The sequence below is a fragment of the Pseudoliparis swirei genome, chromosome 16 (genome assembly GCF_029220125.1).
Source record: "Pseudoliparis swirei isolate HS2019 ecotype Mariana Trench chromosome 16, NWPU_hadal_v1, whole genome shotgun sequence".
NCBI classification, from domain to species: domain Eukaryota; kingdom Metazoa; phylum Chordata; class Actinopteri; order Perciformes; family Liparidae; genus Pseudoliparis; species Pseudoliparis swirei.
In genome coordinates, this window is record NC_079403.1 from 16,652,392 (window position 1) to 16,678,674 (window position 26,283).

The window sequence follows — 26,283 nt, forward strand, 5'->3', positions numbered from 1 at the left end:
ACTCCGCTATGTAGGATTCTGGAGCCGCCCGCTCCGGGGCGGATGTACTTCGACCTGCTTTCTGGCAGTGATTACGCAATGTCATAAAGTGCCAGTCCACGCTCGCAGCTCCAGTATAAGGGTAGCTTTTTTATGTAGCTTTTTGGTGTTGTCAACAATATTGTATTCGATCACACGTACTCCACATTCAAACATTTAGAAAACAACGTATAGCCTATAGGCTGAAAACGCGATCGGTATTTCATCTAAACTAAATGTTGTCATTCTTTTGGTTATGTTGTTTCATTCGCCCTTAGCAACTCAATCAAGGTGGAAAAGGTACAATACGCACACAAAAAGGGAATGGGCGGATCTGCGAATTCTGGTGTTAACTCTCTCTGCTCAAATGGTCGTAAAAGAAAAACACAGTTGATATAAGGAAACCCAAATGTTATTATATTAAATCAAATTCAATGCATCTGCAAGCCCCCCAAATGAACACATACACTAAAAAATCAAACCCACTCAAAACGAAGTATAATCCCCGGATCCCGACAGTCCCCAAAGTCTTTGCAGTCCCCCAAAACAAAGTAAATGACTGCACGCACACCCCTCCCCAAAAGCCGGCAAACAGCTGACCGACCAGGCGGAAACGTGGCGAGGCGCCGCGTTCAATCCCCGCGCTACTTCACCCTAGTCCGGTAGGTGCTGGGCCAGTTCACAGTGTTCATGCGCAGTCTTCGTATTAGTGATCCCGCCCGTTGGTATAAATCCAAAATAGAAACAGTCGCCGGATTGCTGCCGTTCTGAGTCCGCCGCCTGTCAGCGCGCTCCAAACAAAAAAAAACCCGCGTCACCTCCCCCTCGTCACCTTTTATAACCCGTGACACGTACAAATAATAACAATAATAATTATTATAATACAGGACAACACATGATCCTAACTCAATTCAAGTGTCTGCAAGGCTGCGGCTATCGTAACTGGGTATTTACGACACTGAAGTAAACGTTAAATACCTCAAAAACTGAAGGGGGCGCTAAAAGGGGAAAACTACATAGTGGGGCTTTAAGCCAAGTATGAGACACCACGCTGATCCTGCCACACACACTCTGCCGTACCCACTATATATGAAAATTATCTGCCGCAGTTAAAAAAGAGGAAACATTTGACATTACAGGGAATGAGACCACAAAAAAACATCTTCTCAAATGTATTTACCTCACCTTCGATACGATTTGCTTCCCAATTATTGTGAATGACTATCTTAGAAATATTTCACATAGACAATCAGAACCATGGTTCCCAGCCCACCCAAACTCTGCCGAGCACATTTGGGTCCATGGCTTGGTCCAGCAGACAGTCCACCTGCTTCTCCACCGACAAGCCGGCGGCTGGAAGCCGAGCCCGAATGTTGTGCTCCTCGGCCCCCAGGGCCACAGACTTCATCCCTTGGTAGGCAGCGTCCGTCTCAAAGCCCAGCTTCAGCTCCTCACTGACCAACAGAAAGCGACATCTCATCACGCACAGCTTCAATTCAAACGATGCCAGTTAAGACAAGTTACAGTATCGTGGCTTGAAAGACGATTTCAAAATGTAACATTGTGTCAAGTAGGTTTTGATTTTAAACATACATCAAAGATCGTGTCAAACTTAATAAAAGTGTTATTATTAGTTGAGTATTAGGGCTTTGATAAGATACCTGGTTAAAGTTGCTGGATTTGCTCCTTCCAGTTTTCTTCTGGCAAAGTTCACCTTATGTAGAGGATACCAGTTGATTTCTTTGGTGTTCACGCTCTCCGTCCATGTGCCTTTTTTCTTCATCTGTTTCAGCTCAAAGTTCTGTTCAGAGCAACGGGAAACACCGTGTGTCACATAGTTTATTTACAGTTTACTGTACAACAAAGACAAATCAGATTCACACCATACATTCTGCCTGTAACACATTTAAAATGTCCATTTCCCAGTTACATTCCTTGAGAATGTCCTTCCCTCTTTTATCTGCAGTTCAAACAGCGACAGTCAGAAATCCAATGTTGAATGGGACCCCTGCAGCAGGAGTGATCGTTACCTTCCAGTCCAACGACGGCTCCTTGACGAACACGTCCATGGTGTTCAGCAAAAGGTCCGGCTCGGCACTGTAAGCGCGGAGGGAGTGGACCATGATGCTCTGGATCAAACCCGACTCTCTCAAGGGCTGCATTAGATTCACAAACTGCTGGGTCAGCCGGAAGGGCATGAGCTCCGGCACAGGGAGGAACTGTGAAGAAATACAATATTTCACGGAGAGGGAATTATTTATACAAGAGATGGTCAAGAGATGGTGGTGTCCTACAAAGTGCTGTTCACATTCATACAGCTGGACACATAAACACCTCAGAACCTCACGGTCTTCCGTTTGCTACATTTTCATGATCGCGTTACGTCTCAATGGACGCCAACGTCGGCCTGGCCATCGGTCAGGCCACCACTTTGGTACGGACTAAAATATCTAAACATATAGTTAAAATACAATGTTTTCCCTTCCCTCGCCCTCGAAGAAACAAGCACGGCCAACCTGTGTGGCTGAGCCGAACGCGTGACCAAAGTCGATGCCGATCATGCCTCCCGTTTCCATGTTGATCATGAAGTTGGAGAGATGGCGGTCACCGATTCCCAGAATCCATTGGCTGACGCACAGCAAGGCATGAGAGCTGATGAAGTGGGAGCGCAAGGAGAGGAACGCCTCGGGACTGTTGCACATCTTCAGAAAAGCTCTCCTAGGTGTTGAAAAAAAGATATCAAGTGATTCTACTGCAAGCGTTAAACGACCATGAGCAGATTTGTAATGCAGAGATTCAACTCACTTCAGGAGATCTCTGGGCACATGCTGCAACACTTTGGAAAAAGCGTCGACCGTCTCAGAACGTCCCACATTCCTGGCAAAGGATGAATATGTTGGAGCTCCGATTTGACAAAACTGTATTTCCCCCGGTGGCATTGCCGAATGTTAAAACAGACGAGAATAGATTATAAACTAGAACGGGCACTCGGTAGAGCGCATACCTTCGCATATCACAAGATTGGGCATTGAATTATGAACATACAAATTTACCGTGCTATGGTCAAAAGAAGATGTTGACCTTTTCATGACCTTGACCTTTGACCCGATCGATCCCAGAATCTATTCAAATGGTCCTCGGATAATAACCAATCATCCCATCAAATTTCATGCGATTCGGTTTAATACTTTTTGACTTATGCGAATAACACGCACGCATACAAAGACACGGCGATCAAAATATTTACCTTCCGCATTTTCAATGCAAAGGTAATGATGTGGATATTAAACTACAATCAAAACAATTCAACTGAAAAAGTAAAGAAGGAACTAAAATGAACATTCAGGAGACTTACTTGTAAGCATAACCATACAGTGCAAAACCCTTTAACTCTGGAGCAAATTTTTGGAGCCATTTGTTGTGATCTTCAGCACACCTTTAAGAAAGAGAAATCCAAGTTTAGAAACAACATTTTGAACAGAAACTCATCACAGTGGGCTGACATCTAGGTTATTAGATTTAAACATGTACTGTACCTTTTGGCCCTTTCCTTTTCCTGGTCAGTGATTAGGAAGTCTTTCAGAGTACAGGTATTCTCCATCCATTCAATCAGACCAATTCTGTAAAAGGCAGTGAAGGTGGTCAATTAAGTTTTCTTAACATTAAACAACTAATTCAAGTATGAAATGAATCAAAATTAAATCATCAATCTCAGCAATCTGTGTCGAGTCGTATGGCTGGTCTGCTGGACGCACAGGAAACAGATCTGGTCTAGTTCTACTTCCACTCGTGGAGTCGGTCTATGCATTCAGTTCAACTGGAAGTCCAGAAGCACCTGGTGGTGATGGGAATGACTTGATAGGTGCGCAGCTGCATGCCTCTGTGTGTGCATGCGGCGTCATGACTCAGCACAATGTTCATGACGCCAAAGAGCTGCTCGATGCGTTGGTCCTGGCGGAGGTCCTCTCCCCCCTTCACCAGGAAGGGGTGGTCACGCTCATCATCCCCGCGGATGATCAGACGTTTGGGGCGACGGATCGACGACATCACCTTCACCTGCGGGGCATAAATCCATACTCATAATCCGACCAGCACACAGTGGGATTTCAAACTTACATAGGACTGCTATTAGAACATTTAACATTATTATCTCGTAACAATAAAAACATACCCTTTCGTCGAAGCCTGTTATTTTTGCATGATATTCTGGCAAAGGTTTGTTTCTGCCATCATACTGTCCTACAGGAGGAACAGGTTAACAGGTTAGCAGCAAATATGATGTTCTCTAAAATCAGTGACTCCCAATATATATATATATATTCATACCTGCAAACTCATGAGGGGTGAAAAAGGTGACAACGGGGGGGGGGGGGGGTGCAGGTGATTTTTTTTTTTTTTCACCACACCACATCCACGTTGTTTGAAGCCTCAAAGCTTTTAGAACCACAACTACAGTAATTTTATTGTTCTGACCACAAATCTAAATAATGATAATAAACAGTTTAAGAACAAAAGGTCCTCCGCTCTGACTCAGCCCTATAATGATAGTAATAACAAATATACATTGTCATTATATATAATATGGTTAAAGTCATTCATGAACCAACTTCCTTTTTGTTGCCTGAACAGTCCTCATGGACTTCTCCCTGAATCTGTTCTGTCTCTACCTGTTTGTCACGATACTCATATTATAACTTCTATACATATTACATACCTGCCATAAATATCATGATACCCGATACCAGAATTCAATACAATACCATAAAAACAATATGGTACCATAAATACGAGACTGGTATATTTATCTATAATAGTAATAAATAAAACATCTGTATGGTTCACTTTTTACCAACTTTTTCAACACTTAACAAATGACAGTAATATTAGTATTAATACAGCCAGATATGAATGAAACTACATGGTTCCATCATAGCATTGATTATACACTATGAGGCCGTTAGTCTCTGACCAGATGATACACAGCTCATCAGGATGAGCAGCTGGAGAGTTACAGAACTTTACAGACTGAAACATTTCACTTCTGGCATCTTTGTATTTGTTAAGCCGAAGTCGGTCTCTAAAGCTGCGCCACTTCTCTCGCTGTGAGCGCTGCGCAGCGCAGTGTGCGCAGACAGCTCGACACGGAGCAGCGCGTGCGCTCTGATCGCTCTCTTAATGAAGTATCGATACTAAAAATATGCTAAATCACATCGTGTTTAACGTACGGGTACTTTGTTAGTATCGCTACACCGTGCAGCGTGACAGCAGCAGATGTAGTGGACTAACATTCAAGCTAACCTGAACCACCAAACGCTGTGGACATCTGAACGCTGATTGGCCGAGACGCGACACGTCCATCAAAGATGTTCTATTGCGAAGAGCACCACTTCACATTTTCTCCGCGTCTCACTGCAATCTCAACGGCAGCGGGCCAGATGACCCCCCCCCTAAAAAACAAAAACTCTTCGGATCTCCACGATTCACGTGGATGACCTATTGAGTTCAAAACAGTGAATTTCACCGAAAGGTGACAAGTTTGCAGGTATAATATAGATATATATACAGTGGCGGCTGGTGACATTTGGGGGGGGGGGGGGGCAGTTTAAATAGCACTCAACAATGAGAAGAAAAGAGGTTTTGAGTAGAATATTGTAAAAAACAAAGCTTTATTTCAAGAAAACACCGTGCTCAACACTGTCCAATAACAACCATCAACATACTGTGACTTTGGGCATGAAAGGTTCAGAGCAGCTTTAAGGAACATCGGGTTGGGTTTCAGAGGTTTGCAAAATAAAAGAGTTTCACCCTCACATGAAAGAGGTTCAGAGCAGAATAGTCAGAAAGAGATCACATGTTACATTGGGTGACAGAGCAGACCCACTACTGTAAAGAAAAGTAGCCTCCTCTCTTTAAAGTAGTCAAACTTCTCAATAACTCTGGTTAAAGTCAATCATGTCTGTAACCAGCCTGTTTCCATTATTCTTGAGGGAATGTGTCTGTTTTTCAGAACTTCTTCGTTGTGTTTCGATGCCAGTTCGGTCTCCTTCTGCTGCTCTGCTCTGCAAACAGGGTTAGCTTCATGCTGTTAGCTAGATAACTGCGGCAAGATTCGTGCTTTACACTTGTCTGAAGCTCTTTTGATCCCTCACCCCGTTGTAGTCCAGAGAGTTTCAGTCCCAGGACTTTGGAACAACAGACAGGAGAAACTAAACAGCATTACTCACTGAGCCTCCAGCTGACCAGCTCCCCGAAGCTCCGTGGAGCTCTCTGGCTGAGGGAACGATACCGGTCTCTGATTGGCCGAATAGTCCAGTCACGTGAAATAATAAAACGATGACATTGGCCAATGAGCGCACATTTTTGTGGCCCAAGATTCACGTTTCATCCGCCAATGAAAAGCCGTCCTTGCCGAAACGACTGAAATGTTTACTCGCTCCCCGCACACACACGTTGGGCCGGTGTCCCGTAAAGGGGGCGGGGCTTCTCTCTGTGATAATGAGTGGCGATATATTATATTTTTTCACATTAACTTAAGTGATTGTTGACAGGCTGACGGTCTCCCACACACATTTAGCGCGTCAACACGGTATATTTACTATTTAAATGATTTGGCATATTATGTTTTTGACAGGATGTATTTTTTTTTCTTCTTCTTTTTTTCATCTCAAAATTTTAAGTGGGGCGGCGCCCTAGCGCCCCCTATGGACGCACCGCCACTGTATATATATACTGTATATATATATATATTGTAATCAAATTAGTTGAGCTACTCTTGATGCCACAATGGGCCTATACAGAATTCATCAAAACCAGCAATGTCCAAGATCTAAAGAGTTCCAATTGCCTTTCTTTCACAGCTCTGCACTGACCTGGGATCTCCAGCTCATTGCTGAATGTGTCTGCTTTAAATCCACTCAGCCAGGGCGAGTATTCCTTCAGGTTCCCTGGTTCCTTCTGAAATACACGCATGGATGTTGCCAGATCTTTCAACTGCTTCACAAAGGTTTCTTCCTTGCTCTTCTCGAACAGATTTCTGCCTTTAGATCCCAGCAGTGTCGCCACATCTTTAGCAAATTTCTGTTAAATACAAAGAATAAATAGTTTGAAAAGTGCAATGTATTTTTGTACAGTGGACATGCTTTTGCAATACAACGGGGGAAAAGCAAACTACTAACTCGGATGAATTTGTTGCGAAACGTTCCGTGACCGCCTCGATTACAATCCCCGAGGGAAGCGTGCATCTCCTCGTACAGGACGCCCATCCGCTCCTCGTCAAAGCTCGGTTTATCCAATTCATTTTTCACACCATTCATCCAATCCTGTGTGAAACAAACGGCAATAATCGTTGACAGGCCAGTAACCAGGAAGTGGCAGGTCGGTTAATTTATGGCTGAACTTGCACTTATTGCGTTGTATGTGTAGAGATTGTAAAGCCCTTTGAGGCATATTTGTAATTTGTGATGTTGGGTTATATAAAATAAACTGAATGACCTTAAAAAGCATTTCAGGGTTTGTCAGCTGCTGCAGTGCATCCACAAAGTCCTTCACAGATCCTCCCTTATCCAGCATGCTCATGAGCCTGTTGACACACACACAGTATCATTAAGCAGACGTTTATATATATATATATTTTTTTCCTTTCATCCCAAAACAGACGGACAACATTAGACCATTTACCTGTCGACAAATCCCTGCTGCTGGTGGCCTGTAGCAGAGTCCTCAAACTGGTAACTCTCCCTGCTGATCATCAGAGCGTAAACCAGAGCTTGAGGGTAGGACTCCGCGATCTGCTCGATGCAGTGCTGCACCGCCACAGCTTCCGGCTTGTCCAGTAGGGCGACCATTTGACTGATCCATCCAATCAGCATCCAGCAGGGAACTGACACCATCTACAGGTGGTGAGAAAGGGTTTTGATGTGTTTCACTCCCAAAGCTGGTGACTGTTGTTCACAGTTCTACATATCGGTATGATCGTTCTCACAGTCACAGCAGGAGAAAAGGGTCACACTGTATTCTTGTGTCTGAAGCTTCCACAACATCCGTGGTCTTAACATACTAACCTCTTTCATCATGAGGTCCAGTGTCTCAGAGGGGTACAACTCAATGATCTGCAGAAGACGTGGGAACTTGAGGCGAGCGTCCTCAGAGTTCATCTTTAGTGCTTTCAACATGCTCTTCAATATATGAACGGGCAGTGCCAACATATCTGGGAATTGGCTTTCTGGAACAAAACGCAAAATGCATCAAGTTAGATCATTGGGTGACCGGCGCATGCTGGCATGAACGTACCGTCAGAGTGCACCAGTCAAAGAGAGCGTGTGTCCTCTACATGCAGGGTACCTGTATTTCATCCCTGCTGTGTATTCAGTGGCACGTCAGAATAACTGGTAAGTGCTCAACAAAGGCATACAGGATCGTTACTGACCAGTTTCACTCTGCTCCTCCTCTCGCAGCCGTTTGTCGCAGAAATTAGCCAAAGTCATGTATGTCACAATGATGCTGCTGCTCTCCACACAGTCCGGAGTATACGGCTGAAGCTCATCGGCCTTTCTGGTCGCGTCACACAGCAACTTCAATGCTTTCACCTGCAGCCCCACTTCCACTTTCTGCAGGGGAAAGTATGTGCCTTAAGATCTCTCTTTCACATAGACTGTTTGCACGTGCTCAAGTCATACTAATGACGAATACAAAAATATAATTAGAATGGGCACTCGTTGGAGCGCATACCTTCCCACGTCACAAGATTGGGCATTGAATTATGAACATTTTGACATCAGTTGCATGCCAATTGGATACAAATTGACCGTGCTATGGTAAAAAGAAGATGTTGACCTTTTCATGACCTTGACCTTTGACCCAATCGATCCCAAAATCTAATCAAATGGTCCCCGGATAATAACCAATCATCCCACCAAATTTCATGCGATTCGGTTTAATATTTTTTGAGTTATGCGAGTAACACGCATACAAATAAATAAATAAATACACGGCGATCAAAACATAACCTTTTCCGCATTTTCAATGCGACGGTAATTAGAGTACCTTTGAATTCTCATGGGGCCAAGCCGCTCCAGAAAGCTTTGCAACTCTCTGAGCTTTCTCAGCGTCCATAGTGCCCAGGACCGAGGGGCTTCTGCTTACAGCTGTGGCCAGGATGTGGAAGGATGTACCCTGAAGTATCTTCTGGTGTCTGAATACTTTAGCCGTGGCACTCTGACAGTCGGCCTGAAGCTCCTCTGCAGAAAGATAAGAGCTGACATGAAGCATCTCGACAGCAAACGAGAGCAGCCAAATTCCCACGTATTCGTATGAGCATGCTGCTGCGCCTGAAGTTCAGTTCTAGTTTAAAAAAATATATATTATCTCGATATCATATAATGATTACCTCATATTGAACAATTGTTTTATTATTACTTAATATAAAAGTCACTATAACTAAATAAAAAATGTGAGTTTCCAACTTAAAATGTTGAATTAGTTGACACGGTGACTAGATGTAAAAGTCCAAGAATAGAGTAGAAACATTATTAAAAGGTACCCCGTTTAGTTTTTGACCACTAGAGGCGCTTTGGAATCACTGTTTTGTTTGTTTTGTCAGATTCTGCCACTAGATTCTCTGAATTCTGCCGACATTTGGCGGCTGCAACGCACCGACGCTCAGCTTTGCACCAACAAAAGCAATGAAGAAGACTTCTAGAAGGAAAACATGAACATCAACACAAATGTTTAGAAAATGTCCTAGTGGAGGAAATCCACTATGATATTTGCTAGACTTCATAAAACTAAAATGTGTTTTCGATGTAAACAGAACTTTTGTTTGTTTACAATAAAACGACTCAGTGCAAATGTAAAATTCCCCTCATGGCGGTGAGAATAACAGTAATCCTGTCGAGGCCGTCTATCATTATCTATCATTCTGTCTAGATCATGTGCATGAGTCGGTTGCCTGCTTACCCAGGAGTGGGATCGTCTCCAGCATGACACTGATCTGTTCCACAGGACTCTGGGTCTGGCTGCGTTTCTGGTTGAAGCGGCTAAAACTGTGGACCCACCGCAGCAACCAGCCTCTGTTTGTTTTGGCTTCTTGGCGAAGTTCCTTCAGCAGCTTGGTGGCCACAGGGAAGTTATTCTGAAAACAACAGTCGTGTTCCAAGGTGAGTTTGTGGTAAACACGCGAGGGAACAAAACAAGTTACTTCCACAGTTGTTGCTTCACCTGCTTCCAAGCGCTGTCGGCCATTTGTAGCTTCATGTTGAACTTGCAGTCGTTTACCAACGTGTCGATGTCTCCCGCTGGGTCTTCTGAACCGTCCACCTCCATACTGTCACCGGGAGCGTGGCCTCTTAGTTTTACCCGGATCTTGTCCAAGAAGAAACATCTGAAACGCAAAGATCAAATATGACACCTCATCACAATTTGTTATCTGATCATTTAAACGTTTTGTACCAAAATATTATATATTATTACCTTCGCATTGAAAATGCGGAAGGTTATGTTTTGATCGCCGTGTATTTATTTATTTACTTATTTATTTGTATGCGTGTTATTCGCATAACAAAAAAAGTTTTAAACCGAATCGCATGAAATTTGGTGGGATGATTGTTTATTATCCGGGGACCATTTGATTAGATTTTGGGATCGATCGGGTCAAAGGTCAAGGTCATGAAAAGGTCAACATATTCTTGAATCGCATGACATTTGGTGGGATGATTGGTTATTATCCGGGAACCATTTGATTAGATTTTGGGATCAATCGGGTCAAAGGTCAAGGTCATGGATAGGTTTTACCATAGCACGGTCAATTTGTATCCAATTGGCATGCAACTAATGCCAAAATGTTCATAATTCAATGCCCAATCTTGTGATATGCGAAGGTATGCGCTCTACCGAGTGCCCGTTCTAGTATATATATATATAATGGTTTTTTTCCTACCGAGATGTAATGATGTCGTCCCATAAATTCACTGGATCCGCTTTAGCGTCAGGATACCGCTTGGTCCAAAGTCGGATGAGCTGCTTGAGTGAGCTCACAGACACTGAAGAATGAAACATGAATGTTGAGAGGGGGACAAACACAAAGACACAAAGACAGTTGCCTTGAAATGATTCCATCAGACAACATCTCCGCTCACCTTCTCCTTTGATGAACATCAGGAAGTCTTGGATTTCAGTCAAGGCCTGCACTGACTGCAGGATGGTCAGCCGACTTTGAGTCAACAGCGTGTCCACGCTGGAGTAATTCTATGAGTCAAAAACATTCAGACGGCAAGCTGTGGTTTATTTGCAGGATGCATACATTTCAATCTACTTATATATGCACAACCTACTGTACGGCACATACGTTAACTTAAGAATGCACTCTCAATAAAGATCTGTGTTGTTCTGAAGCTCAGGTGATGGACAGAAAGGATGTGTACAGCAGACCTGCATAAAGAGCTGCATGGCGTGGTTGGTGTAGTACGTCGCGCGGTCATAGTCCTCCTGCAGGATGTAGAGCAAGCTGAGCTCTTGGCTGTAATGACTTTCCAGCAGCTTTTTGCGCTCCTCCACCTTCATGGCTTTGTCGATGAAGCTGAGGAGAGTTTGGTCCACCGCACCCAGCTGCAGCTGCTTCAGCATGCTGCGAATCATGTGCGGCAGGTACATCTCCTGACAAACGGACACGACTGAGATTTCACTTCATGTTCATTGTGCATTGCATCACAACAGGAGTTTTATCACGCGAGGATATGCTACGGAATTCTTTTAGCTTTTTGGTAAAATTCGGTGTAAATTAGAGATGATTCAACAAGAGATGAAGAATATCACGGTTGGAGTCTAAACCTGCAGGACGTCCGGTCTCCCTGGTGCGTAGCTGAGAGTTCCGTGACTGTGAAAGGTGAGATTGAGTACCTGGTGGAGCGGCTCCGACCACATCTTCTCGAGGTTGGGCGGGGAGTATTCATCTATGTTCACGGTGGAGCAGTACTGAAGAGACTTCCAATCAGTCAGGTGGCCGTAGGCCTCCATGGCAGCTATTTTCCAGAAGTCCTTCTCAGAGTCGGTGGGCTCGCCATCGCTCCAAACCTCAGTGTTCAGGGCCTGCCGGGATGGAAGAGAGTATTCGAGCAATCTGATAGACCTGCACCAATCCACGTGCCTCGGCATGCTACCTCAGCACCACGCGAGACTTATTGCACTGGTGAAAAACTGTACCTCATTGTAAAGCTTCACAGCTTCTGCAAAGTCAGTGTTGGCTTCAGCTTGAAGCGCAGTGCAGGTGATCGACTTGGTCCCGACTTTACCCCCAAAGATGCCGCGCACGACATCATAATCCTCCAACGACCTGTAAAGCCTGGAGAAGAGAGTAATTTGTGAATAAATAAAGCTCCCAACGTTCAGCTAAAAGACAGAACTGATAGAACCGGTATCACGGTCAACAACGTTGACCCACCTTGCTAGGTGGATCCATTTGTTGGTCTCTGGGGGGATTTCTTTGTGTCCTCGTGATCGCTTGGCAGGAGGCTCGTTCTGGCCCCCGTCATGCAACAAGCCCTCTTCCAGCAGCAGGATGCCCGACGGCTGCTGGAGGCTCATCAGGCAGGTGGAGCTGATGGCGGCTGGGTCGACTTGACGCAGCTCCTGATGCTGGCGGCACATGTCCTAACAACACAACCAGAGAGTATCAACTCAACCTATCGGATTTCAGCCTTGAAGTTTAAAGTCTTGAGTTTTACTCTAATAATTAAGCTATCGACTACCGAGGCATTTTTAATCTTAAAATACTTCCTCTGGGTTATACCTGAACACATGCTATGAATGGAGGGAAGCAGAGGGTGCTCTTGGTCAGGAATGTATTCATGGTGCCTCGCAGCTCCTCTTTAATCCTCCCGCTCTCCTCTCTCGTTTTGTGCGTTTCCATTTCTTGGAAGATTCCAGCAAACAGGGAGCTAAACAGCTGTTTGGCTAAAATTGGATCTCTCTAAAGGAACATGCATAGGAGAAGAAAAAAAAGGGTATAAGTATTGATTCATATTTAGAGACGGTGTACTTTGTGGGAAGGACACAGAGAGCAGAGGGTGTGTTACCTGGGCTAAGGCTTGAAGGGGGGCGATGAGGCTGCTGTATGGGATCTGGATGTCTGGGAAGTCTCCCACTCGGTAGTTACGATAGAGAGTCACCTGAGCCTCTTTACGCAGCCTTTGATCAGCTTTGTCTACCTATGGGACAAACGACACAACCGCAGACAGTCAGTGAGACTCTACAGTAATCAATCTTCAAAATGTTTGTGCTGCAGTCTTTCTCAAATGAACTTCACTAAGGACGTGTATTGATCTGCATATTGATTTGTTGCATTTTTGATACCTTTTTCTGTCTTTGTTGTTGGATCTCTTTATGTGCAAAAATCAAGCTGACTTTCTCCTGATCTTTGAGAAATCTGCGCCTCAATCTGAGGATGCTACTGCACTGCTCATTTGCCGCTGTTGAGATAAAGACAAACAGAAACACATTTACAGAATTCCACTCCATTTGAATCACTGTTTCTGTCTTGGAACAGACTCAAGAAGAACAAAAACGTTAAGTGCCGGATGGAAAGTGAAAACCAACCATTAGTGCGACTGTCCACCTCATCGGTTGATACAGTAAGGCGCCTCAGCCCAAAGCCTTCTCCCACTGGTCTCCTCGCTGTAGTTTGCCACTCTGATTTCTTATCAAACGCCAACAATGACGACAGAGACTCAGAGCCAAGTGTGTGCTCTGCTAGTGTGTCCACCGTGCTGCCCGTCAGCCAATTATAGGCTGAACGGCGACCTAGAGGGAAAATAAATACAAATCAAGGTAAATATACATATCTTCACCTCAAAGCTTTCGATACAGAAAACTCTTCCATCTAGTGCTGCTCCAACACCAGGATATGGACTTATAGCAGTACCTGCTGTTTGGGTTTGGCTGAACTCTAATGAACTCTGAGTGGCTCGGACCTTCCCCATCAGGCCTCCAGACTGCGATGCTGCCACACTCTCCGGGCCTTGAGATCTTTGGGTTTCAACAAACATGGGAGTCATCACTGTGCTCCTGAAGCGCCAGTTGGAGTCGATCACATAGTCCTAGAGAGTGGAGGAATATAATTAACACAGCGGGCTCATCAGTGACATACAAATCCAAAAAATCTCAAAGCTAATTCCTTGCAAACCCCCTGAGAAACATAAATACTGTGGGTTTCAAACTGACCTGGAAGGTACACTCTGACAGTGGGTACTCAAAGATGTTTCTTTTGAAGTCGGGACTCTGGCTGGTCATTTCCAGCAGCAGATTGGTAGCCAAGCTCAAGAAACGCCTCTCTATTGGACGGGAGTAGAGAGAACCAAGCACCGTCAACATCCGCTCCAGGGTCGTAGTTGGTAGGCGCTTCTCCTGACTCCAGAAGTTATGAACATAAAGCCTAAAAAACAAAACAGGAGAGGATTTTCTTTCAGTCAGTTTTCTTGCATAATCTGAAAAATTATCAGATAAATCAAACAAATGACGACTCGTTGCTTCTTACTGAAGGCCTTGGTTTTCTTCAGCCAGTCCCTGAAGTAGTGTTTCTTTCGCTGCATTCAAAACCTCGATTGAGGTGCTGTCCTCCATGCTCTCTGCATCACTGGAAAAATTACAAACAGCATATGAATAAAGATCATACCAGGAAGTGACCAGTCACTGCTCATGCCACTGCATATTGCAGTCTGGTGCAAATAGAAAGCAGTATTAAAAAAGCTCTATGGACATTCTTTGCCCTACATTGATATAGTATTTAAGGCCGCCCCTGAGTAACATCAGCAGAAGGTTATTAAAATCAATGCATTATGGGAAAACAGTACCTGTAGTTGTCCTGGATCCACATGAGGATGTCATACATCCTCTCTCTGCACACTGGTGAAGGATGGGAGACAAACGCCGTCACGGCTCCCAGGAGCTCCTGAAGCTGAACTGGACTGATCTTGGCGATGATCTTGTGGATGATATCCAGACACACTCTCTGCCTGGCTTCATCCCTGAAGAGCAACATGCACAAACATGGTTTCAGCACAAATGAACATTTCGAATGCGTTATTACAATTACTCACGAGACAACACCACTTTAAACCATCTGCAGGACAATAAACATGCAGGTGACAAAGAGGAGCCTGGACCGGACTCACCTGTGGCCCATCATCTGGATAAAGCCTGTGGTCTTCAGATGGAGAAAGATGTCCGGGATGACATCAGCACGGCTCAGCACGCACTCCAAACAATGAGTCTTTAAGATGCCGTGCAGTTTGGGCAGGAGGGAGAACACATCGTTGAAAAACCTGAAGAAATTCAAAGTGAAGCCGCGGTTACAATATGACATTTACATACACTGAGATTCAAGAAATTATTTATTTTCGAGGGGAATCGCATAAAACACAACTACGAACTCACCGATCCATAAACGGAGGAAAGTGCTTTGAAACTTTGTTCAAGCAAATAATGAACTTGTCATCCATGTTTTGTTTTTTTTCCTTCAGATTGGTTATCTTACTTTCAGCAGCACTGAAAAGCTCTCGACGATGCTGGGACAAGAAAGACACAAGATCTGACTAAATATCATGGATTCAATATAAGAGTATTGCAGATAACAGATATCAAGTGAAGAGCGATGTGTATATCGACTGACTGAGGCATTCATTTCCCAGATCTTCTAAGATCTTTGCTACGGAGTTGCTTTGAGATCTCAGACAGAAACATAAATGAAGAGTCACTGTACTTCAACCAAACTGAGGAAGATGTCATACCTCGTCCGTTTCACTCATGTTCTTCAGGGTGAGGCCAATAATCTCAGCAGCAGCTGCGTAGACCTCTTTATATCTCACGAAGGACACGTTGTTGGTGAGGGACTGGATGTACCTGAAAACATCAGAGGAAACCAGTAATGTTTGAATATATTGCGCTCGATCTCTTTTCATAGATTCTTTTTCTCCTGCAGCGCAAAGAAGGAACAGTTGTGTGAGCAAAATAATCGGTGGTATTGAATAAATAAAGATGTCAGCTTACCTGTCGTATTCAATTCCACACGAGGCCTCGTAAGCAGGGAGGTTGTTTGCCAGGATGATTCCCAGTAGCTGAAGTCCAACAGAGTTGTCTTTGCTGTTTGGGTCCGTGCCACGAAAACGCTCATATATCAGACTACAGGGGCAAGAAAACGATAAAGTCACGGACCGGTTCGATTCCATTTTCTTTGTACTACCAGATTTCATACACCAACCAGCAAGTAGAGCGTATTAATATGATATGATATATACACCTTTATTCGTCCCACAGTGGGGAAATTTCTAAAATCACAGCAGCGGTGCACATCAGAGCATCAATAAAAAGAATTATAAAACACAAAACTAAAAACTAAAAAACTAAATACTAATACTAAATATACAAGGGGAAAACAAAGTAAAGTGCTGAGTAAAGTAAAGTGCTGAGTAAAGTGTTGAGTTTGCCAGGATCTCCAGCGATCTACTGCAGTTTGTTGTGCAGCCTGACAGCAGCTGAAGGAAGGACTTGTGGTTCCTCTCCCTCAGACACCGGGGTGAATCAGCCGGTGGCTGAAGGAGCTGTGCAGAGCTGCTAGAGTGTCAAGCATGGGGTGGGAGGTGTGGTTCATCAGGGCCGAGAGCTTTGCCATCATCCTCCCGTCCCCCACCACCTTCACAGTGTCCAGAGGACACCCAGCACGCTGCTGGCCTTCTTTAGCAGCTCGTTCAGCCTCTTCCTGTCAGCCGCTGCCATGCTGCTGCTCCAGAAGACCACTCCATCAAAGATGGCTGATGCCACCACAGAGTCAAAGAAGGTCTTCAGGAGGGCTCCCTGCACTCCAAAGGACCTCAGCCTCCTCACAGGAAGAGTCTGCTCTGTCCCTTTTTATAAAGTGCGTGGTCAGCCCAGTCCAGTTTGTTGTTCAGGTGAACATCCAAGTACTTATAAGATTTTACAATCTCAATGTCAAGTCCCTGGATGCTCACTGGTACTATTAACCAGTATTTTACAGAATTACACAATGACAAACGCATTTATATTATTCATAATTAACATCTTGAGTCAGTTTTCCATCTGGTTTTGAAATCGCACCTATGTTTTTGTGAAAATCTTTCAAATTAGGAGTACACCTGACCGTAGAGAAAGGGGAAAGGGACAAGCTCATTCCAGAAAGCCTTCTGGGTGTCTGCTTCAATCACAGTTCTACTTTCAACAACAGCTTTTTATGACAAGACATTTCTCTTTAAACCTCCAGGGAGCATGCCGCGTGGCGTAGAGTGTCTCCAGGCTCCACCACATGAAAAATAAATGTAGGTCTAGAGCAGTGGTCACCAACCTTTTTGAGCCCAAGATCCCTGACCTCCGCCTTCATGACCGGCAAGATCTACCTATTGAGGCGTTGCGAGAAAACGACTGTCCAGATAAGATTTATGACTTGAGGCTTTTTATTTGGCCTAATTCTAATCAAAACACTTTGGTCCAGCTTTCAAATTGATGAGACCAGTAACACAGAATTTAAGTGCAATATAAAAAGTAAGATATTTGTTCACCGCACACAATATGAACAAGAAAAAACACATTTGCAATGAGCAGCTGGATGAACTACCAATATAAATGTTGTATTTATTTACATTACAACACGACACTGACAACATGATCAGTCAGTGCCAGTGGTGTATAGTAACGAAGTAGAAGTACTTCGTTACTTTACTTAAGTAGTTTTTTTGGGTATCTGTACTTTATTTTACTACTTATATTTCTGTTTACTTTTACTTCACTACATTTTGCAATGAAAACTTGTACTTTTACTCCGATACATTTCCCCTGAAACAGTATCGTTACTCGTTACTACGGAAAAAAAAAATCATGAGAAACATCGTGGACTGTTGTGGAACACGCCGCAGCGCACCTGAACGCAGCACGAGCACCAGGTTGGGGATCAGTGGTCCTTGCCGCGTGTTTTCTCTTCCCAGTGATGCCCAGGATGTTAGCGAGCGAGCGGCTACAGATACGACTAATTTCATGTGGAGCAGCAATGGAAGCTACTCGAACAACCACGGGGACCAAGATCAACGTCCGTGGCCATATTTGGGCGAACTCTTTTCTTTTGTCGGAGTGAAAGTTTCTTCCTACCGGATGAAGTGCCTCTTATGCCGACCGAAAGCTACGGAGATATTGGCCTTCAACAACTCACCAACCTCAGGAAACACATTGAGGTAAATTAACATTAATCCCATGAGCCGCAACGTTAATGGTTGGTCATCATAAACCTGTTAAGATATCTAGCAGTGTTGTCCTCAGGATTGTAGTAAGTTATATCTTTGGCAGGAGAGGGGGAGACAGGTGTCTGATTGTCCTCCGCATGTTGTATGTTAGGCTAACGTTCGCTAGCTATCGTCAATTAAATGAGACAATTAGCGTGAGTGCAGCAGACAGATCTCTAGCGAGTTAATGAGCTGAAGAAGTGTTGACAGTTGTGAGAATTTGTTGATTTGAGTCGTCTTAGCTATAATATAATGCTAATCATTACAGCATTATTATAATTATTTGTATTAATATGATAAGAGTGACGGTCCAGTAATGGCGACGATATTGATTTGGGACTGTTGTGTTTAACTACAGAGATACAAGTACATATTCACAAATCAACTCTGGATGCACGGACAGTGCATGAAACTAAATGTATAAACTTCAAATTAAAACAAACTATTTTGTACAAAACTTTAGGTTGGGGTCATGACATGTTAGGAAGTGTTATTAATTCTATCATGTCTGTAATACTCTCACTTTATTTCAGGAATGGACTAATAAAGCAGCACATGGAAGAACCCTCCCTGCAGCTATGTGATGCCACCAGGTCCAGTTCATCTGATGAAGAGGACTTCTTCTTCATCTCAAGCGCATGACAGCAGCAAACAGCTGGATGGAGACGTGGATCACGTTGACTTGCTGAAATGCTTCCCAACTGTGTGCTGCTGTCTGTGAAGCTAGACACACTCTACCTGCACCATCAGGGCCTGTGAAGCTAGACACACTCTACCTGCACCAGGGCCTGTGAAGCTAGACACACTCTACCTGCATCAGGGCCTGTGAAGCTAGACACACTCTACCTGCATCAGGGCCTGTGAAGCTAGACACACTCTACCTGCATCAGGGCCTGTGAAGCTAGACACACTCTACCTGCATCAGGGCCTGTGAAGCTAGACACACTCTACCTGCACCAGGGCCTGTGAAGCTAGACACACTCTACCTGCACCAGGGCCTGTGAAGCTAGACACACTCTACCTGCACCGGGGCCTGTGAAGCTAGACACACTCTACCTGCATCAGGGCCTGTGAAGCTAGACACACTCTGCCTGCATCAGGGCCTGTGAAGCTAGACACACTCTACCTGCATCAGGGCCTGTGAAGCTAGACACACTCTACCTGCACCATCAGGGCCTGTGAACGGCTCTTCAGCATCGCAGGACTCGTCTTCAGCCCCAGAAGAGAGACACTGAAATCTGTCCATTTTGAAAATCAACTTCTTTTGAAGATGAACAATACATTTTTCACTTTAAAGTGATGATTCTGGTTGTTACTTTTGGTTCTGCTTTTTTCTGTGTTAATCGTGTTTTTATATTTTAGTAATTTCATAGTATTCATATATTGCTAAGTTCATCCGAGCTCATACTCCTTGTTCATGGCGGCCACAGCACCCAAACAAATAAACTTAATAATTCTCAAAATTCTGACCCTCTGTTTTTTTTATTAACAGCATTTACTTTTACTTTCAATACTTAAGTACAAAAAAAATCAGATACTTTAATACTTTTACTCAAGTAGTATTCTCATAGGTGACTTTTACTTTTACTTGAGTAATTTTCCAGTCAAGTATCTTTACTTTTACTCAAGTATGACTTTTGGGTACTTTATACACCACTGGTCAGTGCAACTCATGTAAGATCAGCTCTCATCATAATGCCATCAAGTCATGTGACTCCAATCAGTGTGATGCATGTGACTGAACTCTGTCTGTGAGCTTGTAGTTAGTTCATAAACACAGACAGACAGTCTGAGGCAGTTTGTGAGCTGTCTGTCAGTAATCCAGCTCCTGGTCTTTGATTTGGTGATTTTCTCAACTTCACTGACGGGTTTTTCGGGGCAAATTTGGTATTCATGAAAGTTTTCTCATCTGGGACTGGTTCTGAAGTCAGCCCGTTGGTGAATACGTTCACATCAGCTCTACAGACATCCTCAGATTAAAATAATTATAATAATAATAAATATGAGATCCCCATTTGTGACTCCTGCATCTGTTCTTTTTCAAATAATAGAACAAATACAATTGCAATCACTTTCAAGTAAACCAGATTGCTCCATCAGACAAGAAAAAAAGCTCAATGTTGAGCTTTTGTTTTGAAGGACAACAGCAGAAAAGCCAAACTCACGGAGGTAAGACCTGGCAAGTCGCCAAGAATCTCGGCAGTTGCGCATGCGTAGACGTAATTTGTTAATGTCGTAACGTAAACATTTACACTAAGGGACAGGCATTACAACATTTATTTATTGATGACGTAGTTGTATGTCCTTGTACTTTGAACTTGTGTAATATGTAAAGTTATGAATAAAGGTCTTTCTGCATTTCCCCTGCGCCCCACCTGTACTATACGCTCCCCTCTGTCAGGGAGCAAAGCTGACAACACGGCTGTCAGAGAACCCGTTTTCAGGCGTTCATTAAAATCAGGCGGAGATCTTTTCTGACGTCGATCTTCCAGTCAGGAAGAAAACGTTTCAGAAGACACTTCAGAAAATGTTCGAGAACGAGGAACAATGTGTTTCTGATTTTATTTTCATTTTATTTTGGAGATCGACAGGGAACGTCTCCGAGATCGACCGGTCGATCGCGATCGACGGGTTGGCGACCACTGGTCTAGAGAATCACTTTAGATATTGGAGGATCAACGTCTCATTGTTGGCAGACACTCAAACCAAACTAGAAATACAATCCGGTCTATCTGAGTACTTCTCCATAAATGATGATGGTAATGTTTCTCCCTCAATATTATGGGATGCAGGAAAGGCCACAATAAGAGGTAACATTATTGCTATATGATCCAGGATCAAGAGACAAAGACTAGCGAAACAACAAGATCTGGAGCGTGAATTAAAAAGATTAGAGAGAGAACACAAGATGCATAGAAAAGAGGATACATTAAAAATGCTCAAGGAAGTTAGGTTACAATTGGACGAGGCACTATCATATAAGGCAGAAGGAGCTCTCAGGTATATCAACAGAAACTACTACGAAATGGGAAATAAAGCTAGCAGGTTGCTGGCTTTCCAACTCCAAAAAACACAATCTAACCGTGCAATACCTAAAGTTAAAAACCCTGAATCTAACTGTCAGGAAACTGACCCTAAGGAAATATCAGATGCATTTGCAAAATATTACAAAAAATTATATAAGAGTCAAGAACAAGAATCAAAGAAAGAAAAAATAGAAAAGTTTTTGAAACCCCTCAAAATGACCAAAATGTCAAATGAGGAAGCAACTAAATTAGTAGATCCTATCACACAAGATGAAATTAAAGAATCCATTGCTAAACTAAAAAACAACAAATCACCGGGAACAGATGGATTCACTGGAGAATATTACAAAGCCTTTGTGAACGACCTCACTCCTATATTATGCAAAATATATAATTATGTACTAAAAATGAGAGATCCACCGAAATCATGGTCTGAAGCCATCATTACGGTCCTACATAAAGAAGGAAAAGATCCCTTGCAGTGCACCAGTTACCGCCCAATAAGCCTCTTATGTGTAGACTATAAAATCCTGACGTCCATCCTGGCGGCCAGAACCCAAAAATATATAACAAAATTAATAAAACCAGACCAAACTGGATTCATCCTAGGCCGTCAAGGAACAAACAACATAAGAAAAGCCCTAAATTTACAATCAATAGCGTCAAGAGACGGACAACATGCAATGCTTCTCGGCTTAGATGCCGAAAAGGCATTTGATAGAGTTGACTGGTTATTCCTGGAACAAACATTGATAGAGATGGGTTTCGGCGAAGAATTTGTTAGCTGGATCAACTTGTTGTATAGAGACCCAAGATCAAGAGTCAGAGTGAATGGTCACTGCTCAGAATTTTTTAAGGTGGAGAGGGGTGTGAGACAGGGGGATTCACTGTCACCCATCCTCTTTGTACTTAGTATTGAACCTCTTGCAGAAGCTATACGCCAAAATATACAAATTCAAGGAATAGTGGACGAAAGCGGAACAGACCATAAAATAGCTCTGTTTGCAGATGACATTTTGCTTTTTATAAAAAACCCTCTTCTCTCCATTCCTGCACTTATGCAGTGTCTGCACAAATACGGCTCAGTATCAGGGTATAAAATTAATGAAAACAAATCAGAGGCGATGATGATATCTGGAATCTGGCCCACACAGTTGAATGAGGATGTTTCCTTTCACTGGTCTAAACAAGGATTTCGATATTTGGGAATTAATATTACACCTAGCTTCACACAGCTGTTTGATGCCAATTACAATAAGATAATCAAACAAATAAAAAATGACCTGACACGTTGGCAAATTCTCCCTCTTTCATTGTTTAGTCGAGCGGAGACGGTGAAAATGAATGTGTTGCCCAGACTCCTCTTTTTGTTTCAGTCTCTACCAGTGGCAGTCCCAGTTTCCATCTTCAATATGTTAAATAAACTAATCTCAAAATTCATCTGGCAGAATAAGAAACCCAGAATAAGACTGAAAACACTGCTTCTACCCAAAGAAAAAGGAGGTCTCGGCCTACCAAACCTGAAACTATATTATTGGGCAGCACAACTAACGTCTATAGTGGCATGGATTGGAAATGACCAGGAGACAGGATGGACCCAGATAGAACAGAGCACAGCTGAGGGTATATCGATATCAACATTGCCTTTTATTGATATCAAATCATTTAACAAAATAAAAATAAAAAACGAATGGATAAAACACACACTGAAGATTTGGACAATAATTAAAAAGAAGCTTGAAGGACCCAGCTCACTCTCAAGGGCGATGCCACTTGTAGGCAACATAGAATTCCCTCCCTCGATATGGGATAGTGGATTTAGACAGTGGGCTGTAAAAGGTCTGAAAACCATCAACCAATTATTTGATGAAACAGAACTCAAATCATTTTCGCAGCTGCAAGAACAATATACACTTCCATCAAAGGACCTGTATAGATACCTTCAAATGAGACACTACATTACAAACCATAAAGACAGACAGTTAGTGAAAAAAAAACCTAATGTTATGGAATACTATTTTATTAGCATAGCAGGAAACGGATTTCCAACTAAAAACCACGTCTCCCACATATATAGAAGGCTTACAGCTGACAAAACACAAAATACACTGAACATCAAGGAAAAGTGGGAATTGGAATTAAATGTTAAAATTGAAGATGCAACATGGGAAGATCTGTGCAACAAATGTCATCAAGGAATCAATAGCCAATTATGGAAATAATTTGATTGGAAACTAAAAGTCAGATATTTTAATACACCTCTTGTCATCTCTTCATATGTGAAGGATCCTTCAGCTCCATTATGCTGGAGAAAATGTGGAAAAATAGGAGATCACACGCATATCTTTTGGGACTGCCAGCTTCCAATTTCAGTCCGGGAGGCAGACACAGTCACCTCGTTTAAGAGTAGACTTAAGACCTTCCTCTTTGACAGAGCTTATAGTTAGGGCTGAATCAGGTTTGCCCTGGTCCAGCCCCTTGATATGCTGCTATAGGCTTATAGCTGCCGGGGGACGTTTTAGGATGCACTGAGTACCTATCTCCTCTTTTTTCTCTCCTTAAGGATGAATTTTCATCTCTCAATCACACGTTACTAACTCTGCTTTCTCCCCGGAAGTCCTTTTGACTTTACGTCTCATGGGGTCATCGGACCCTATGAGACGGCATAGATCCTATCTGCCTGATGGATCGTCTGGGTCGTGGAATTCCTGCTCATGACTACGCCACTGTCCTGTTGAGACTCCGCCACTCCTCCTCCCCACCGCCATCTGCCTGATGGATCGTGGAGGTCTCCATCGTGGAATATGCCTACTATGAACTATTCATACACTCTGTCATATTCATTGAATGTATTTTAACTCTAAATCTGTCCTTCTGTACACATTACATCTATTGCATCTGTCCATCCTAGGAGAGGGATCCTCCTCTGTTGCTCTCCTGCAGGTTTCTTCCTTTTTCCCCTGAAGGGTTATTTGGGAGTTTTTCCTGGTCCGATGTGAGGTTTTGGGGCAGGGATGTCTATGTGTACAGATTGTAAAGCACTCCGAGACAAATTTGTAATTTGTGAAATTGGGCTATACAAATAAACTGAATTGAATTGAATTGAATAGTCAAAGGTTTTTGGAAAAATATAAAGAAAGAAATCAATAGAATCATTGAAGTGGAGGTATCCTCAGACCCATTAATATATGTGCTGGGGTCTATACCAAGAGATTTAGGGGACACCAATCTGAGGTATATTCTCCGTATACTTTTAATGATTTAATGATTGCCAGAAAAACAATAACTCTGAACTGGAAAGATGCAAAACCACCAACCATAACTCAGTGGAGACAGAGATTAAACCAGGTCCATACAATGGAAAAAATGACTGCAAAACTACAAATGACATTCGATATCTTCACAAGAAGATGGGCGTGTGTGACGTTATGTCTAGAGTCGATCTTGGATGTAAATGTTCTAACAGAGGGATTGAGGTTGTACACATACAGTGCAACTGCAAAACAAAGAGGCCTATGAAAAATCTGGGTATGAAATGAATGTCTGTTGATTTGTTATTTTTTATTTATTTATTTATTTTTTTAACTTTTCACATGAATGCCTTTTACCTTTCTTTAGTTATTTTACTTTGTATTCCATGCTTATCATTTGGTGGTATGTAGTTTGATTGTTTGGTCCTTCCCTCCCTCCTCATTGGGTCCTACTCTTGGAGGGCATTTGTGTTTATGTGGATATGGATGTGTGCTGATTTTATTTTGTTGTAGATATATAATTATTATTATTTATTTTTTATTATTATTATTTTTTCTTCTAGATGTCAAGGAATAATCTGTTTGTGGAAAATGCAAAATAAAAAGTTATTAAAAAAAAAAAAAAAAAGGGGAAAGGGACAAGCTCATTCCAGAAAGCCTTGTGGGTGTCTGCTTCAATCACAGTTCTACTTTCAACAACAGCTTTTTATGACAAGACATTTCTCTTTACACCTCCAGGGAGCATGCCGCGTAGTGTAGAGTGTCTCCAGGCTACGCCACAGGCTTGTGTCAAACATATCTGTTCATTCAGAGTATACAAGACCCACCTGTAAGTAGGGTTGGGTACCGAAACCCGGTGCCAATATGGTACCGGTTCCAATACAACCGGTATTACCCGGATCGAAACGCAACGCACATTTCGGTGCTTCTTTCCGGTGCCTGAGCCGATTGAAATTGAAAAAAACTATTGTCGTGAACTTCTCAGGTGACTCCGCCCTGTCAGCAGGTCACGATAGCCTCTCATATTTAACTCTGACAGCGGAGGCTGCGCCGTGTGTGACTAGTGAACCCGTGTCGAGCACACCAGCTTCAGGCTGGGCGCGATGGGGAGACCGTCACCGGTCCCCCTGAACACGTGGAGACCGATTATGACGAGCAGCCTGAACTCAGATTAGTACCGTAACGTTGATTGCAAGTCTTGCATTCATAAAAGTAGCCCAAGAAATAATAAATTAGCCATTATAACCATGCTTAAGCTAGTTCGTAGCTAGCGTTAGCTCGTAGCTAGCGCTAGCTACGAGCGTGACAGTCTGCTAGCAGATGTGTTGATGTACAGCGGTCCCGGCTGTATACCCGGTGTTACCGGGAATATAATGACGGAGGAATAAAGACCGTGGGGCGTCACTTTGTTTCAGTGGAACTCTCGCTGTCAGAAGCAAAACTTTATTTGTCACGTGTCATATTCAGTACCTCTGATTGGTTGTTCTCTTTGCCCATCAAAACAGTGACAGGATTAACCCTATAAGGTCTGCACATGACAATACATATCACATCATATAATGGAGAACATATATTGTGTATGTTAACAGTCTGATATCCGTTGTGTGTCAGTGCTCCATGATAACGGCTTCTACAGGGAATATGGCCAAAGAGGTTTTTAATGTCCTCATTGTGCGTTTAAAAAAAAAAGTATCGGTTCAGGCACCGTTTAGGCAC

At 43.1% G+C, this 26,283-nt stretch overlaps 1 protein-coding gene across 1 annotated transcript in view; it reads right to left on the reverse strand.

Moving 5' to 3' along the window:
* Positions 1-832: 832 nt before the first annotated feature.
* Positions 833-26,283, reverse strand: part of LOC130205973 (DNA-dependent protein kinase catalytic subunit-like) — a 52,704-nt gene continuing 27,253 nt past the window's right edge. Inside the window, exons 52-87 of the mRNA XM_056433587.1 lie at positions 16,054-16,185; positions 15,795-15,906; positions 15,442-15,572; positions 15,180-15,329; positions 14,859-15,032; positions 14,543-14,641; positions 14,230-14,440; positions 13,931-14,105; positions 13,606-13,809; positions 13,363-13,478; positions 13,086-13,217; positions 12,800-12,979; positions 12,452-12,660; positions 12,214-12,352; positions 11,911-12,099; positions 11,443-11,667; positions 11,151-11,259; positions 10,952-11,054; positions 10,234-10,396; positions 9,973-10,147; positions 9,061-9,254; positions 8,444-8,624; positions 8,079-8,239; positions 7,696-7,907; positions 7,510-7,597; positions 7,194-7,337; positions 6,888-7,095; positions 4,190-4,257; positions 3,854-4,074; positions 3,555-3,638; positions 3,374-3,454; positions 2,824-2,895; positions 2,535-2,736; positions 2,049-2,237; positions 1,680-1,819; positions 833-1,472 (exon numbers count right to left, since the gene is read on the reverse strand). Of these exons, the coding sequence (XP_056289562.1) occupies positions 1,268-1,472; positions 1,680-1,819; positions 2,049-2,237; positions 2,535-2,736; positions 2,824-2,895; positions 3,374-3,454; positions 3,555-3,638; positions 3,854-4,074; positions 4,190-4,257; positions 6,888-7,095; positions 7,194-7,337; positions 7,510-7,597; positions 7,696-7,907; positions 8,079-8,239; positions 8,444-8,624; positions 9,061-9,254; positions 9,973-10,147; positions 10,234-10,396; positions 10,952-11,054; positions 11,151-11,259; positions 11,443-11,667; positions 11,911-12,099; positions 12,214-12,352; positions 12,452-12,660; positions 12,800-12,979; positions 13,086-13,217; positions 13,363-13,478; positions 13,606-13,809; positions 13,931-14,105; positions 14,230-14,440; positions 14,543-14,641; positions 14,859-15,032; positions 15,180-15,329; positions 15,442-15,572; positions 15,795-15,906; positions 16,054-16,185 (5,578 nt within the window). The 3' untranslated portion in view covers positions 833-1,267. The remainder of the gene's footprint in view (positions 1,473-1,679; positions 1,820-2,048; positions 2,238-2,534; positions 2,737-2,823; positions 2,896-3,373; positions 3,455-3,554; positions 3,639-3,853; positions 4,075-4,189; positions 4,258-6,887; positions 7,096-7,193; positions 7,338-7,509; positions 7,598-7,695; positions 7,908-8,078; positions 8,240-8,443; positions 8,625-9,060; positions 9,255-9,972; positions 10,148-10,233; positions 10,397-10,951; positions 11,055-11,150; positions 11,260-11,442; positions 11,668-11,910; positions 12,100-12,213; positions 12,353-12,451; positions 12,661-12,799; positions 12,980-13,085; positions 13,218-13,362; positions 13,479-13,605; positions 13,810-13,930; positions 14,106-14,229; positions 14,441-14,542; positions 14,642-14,858; positions 15,033-15,179; positions 15,330-15,441; positions 15,573-15,794; positions 15,907-16,053; positions 16,186-26,283) is intronic.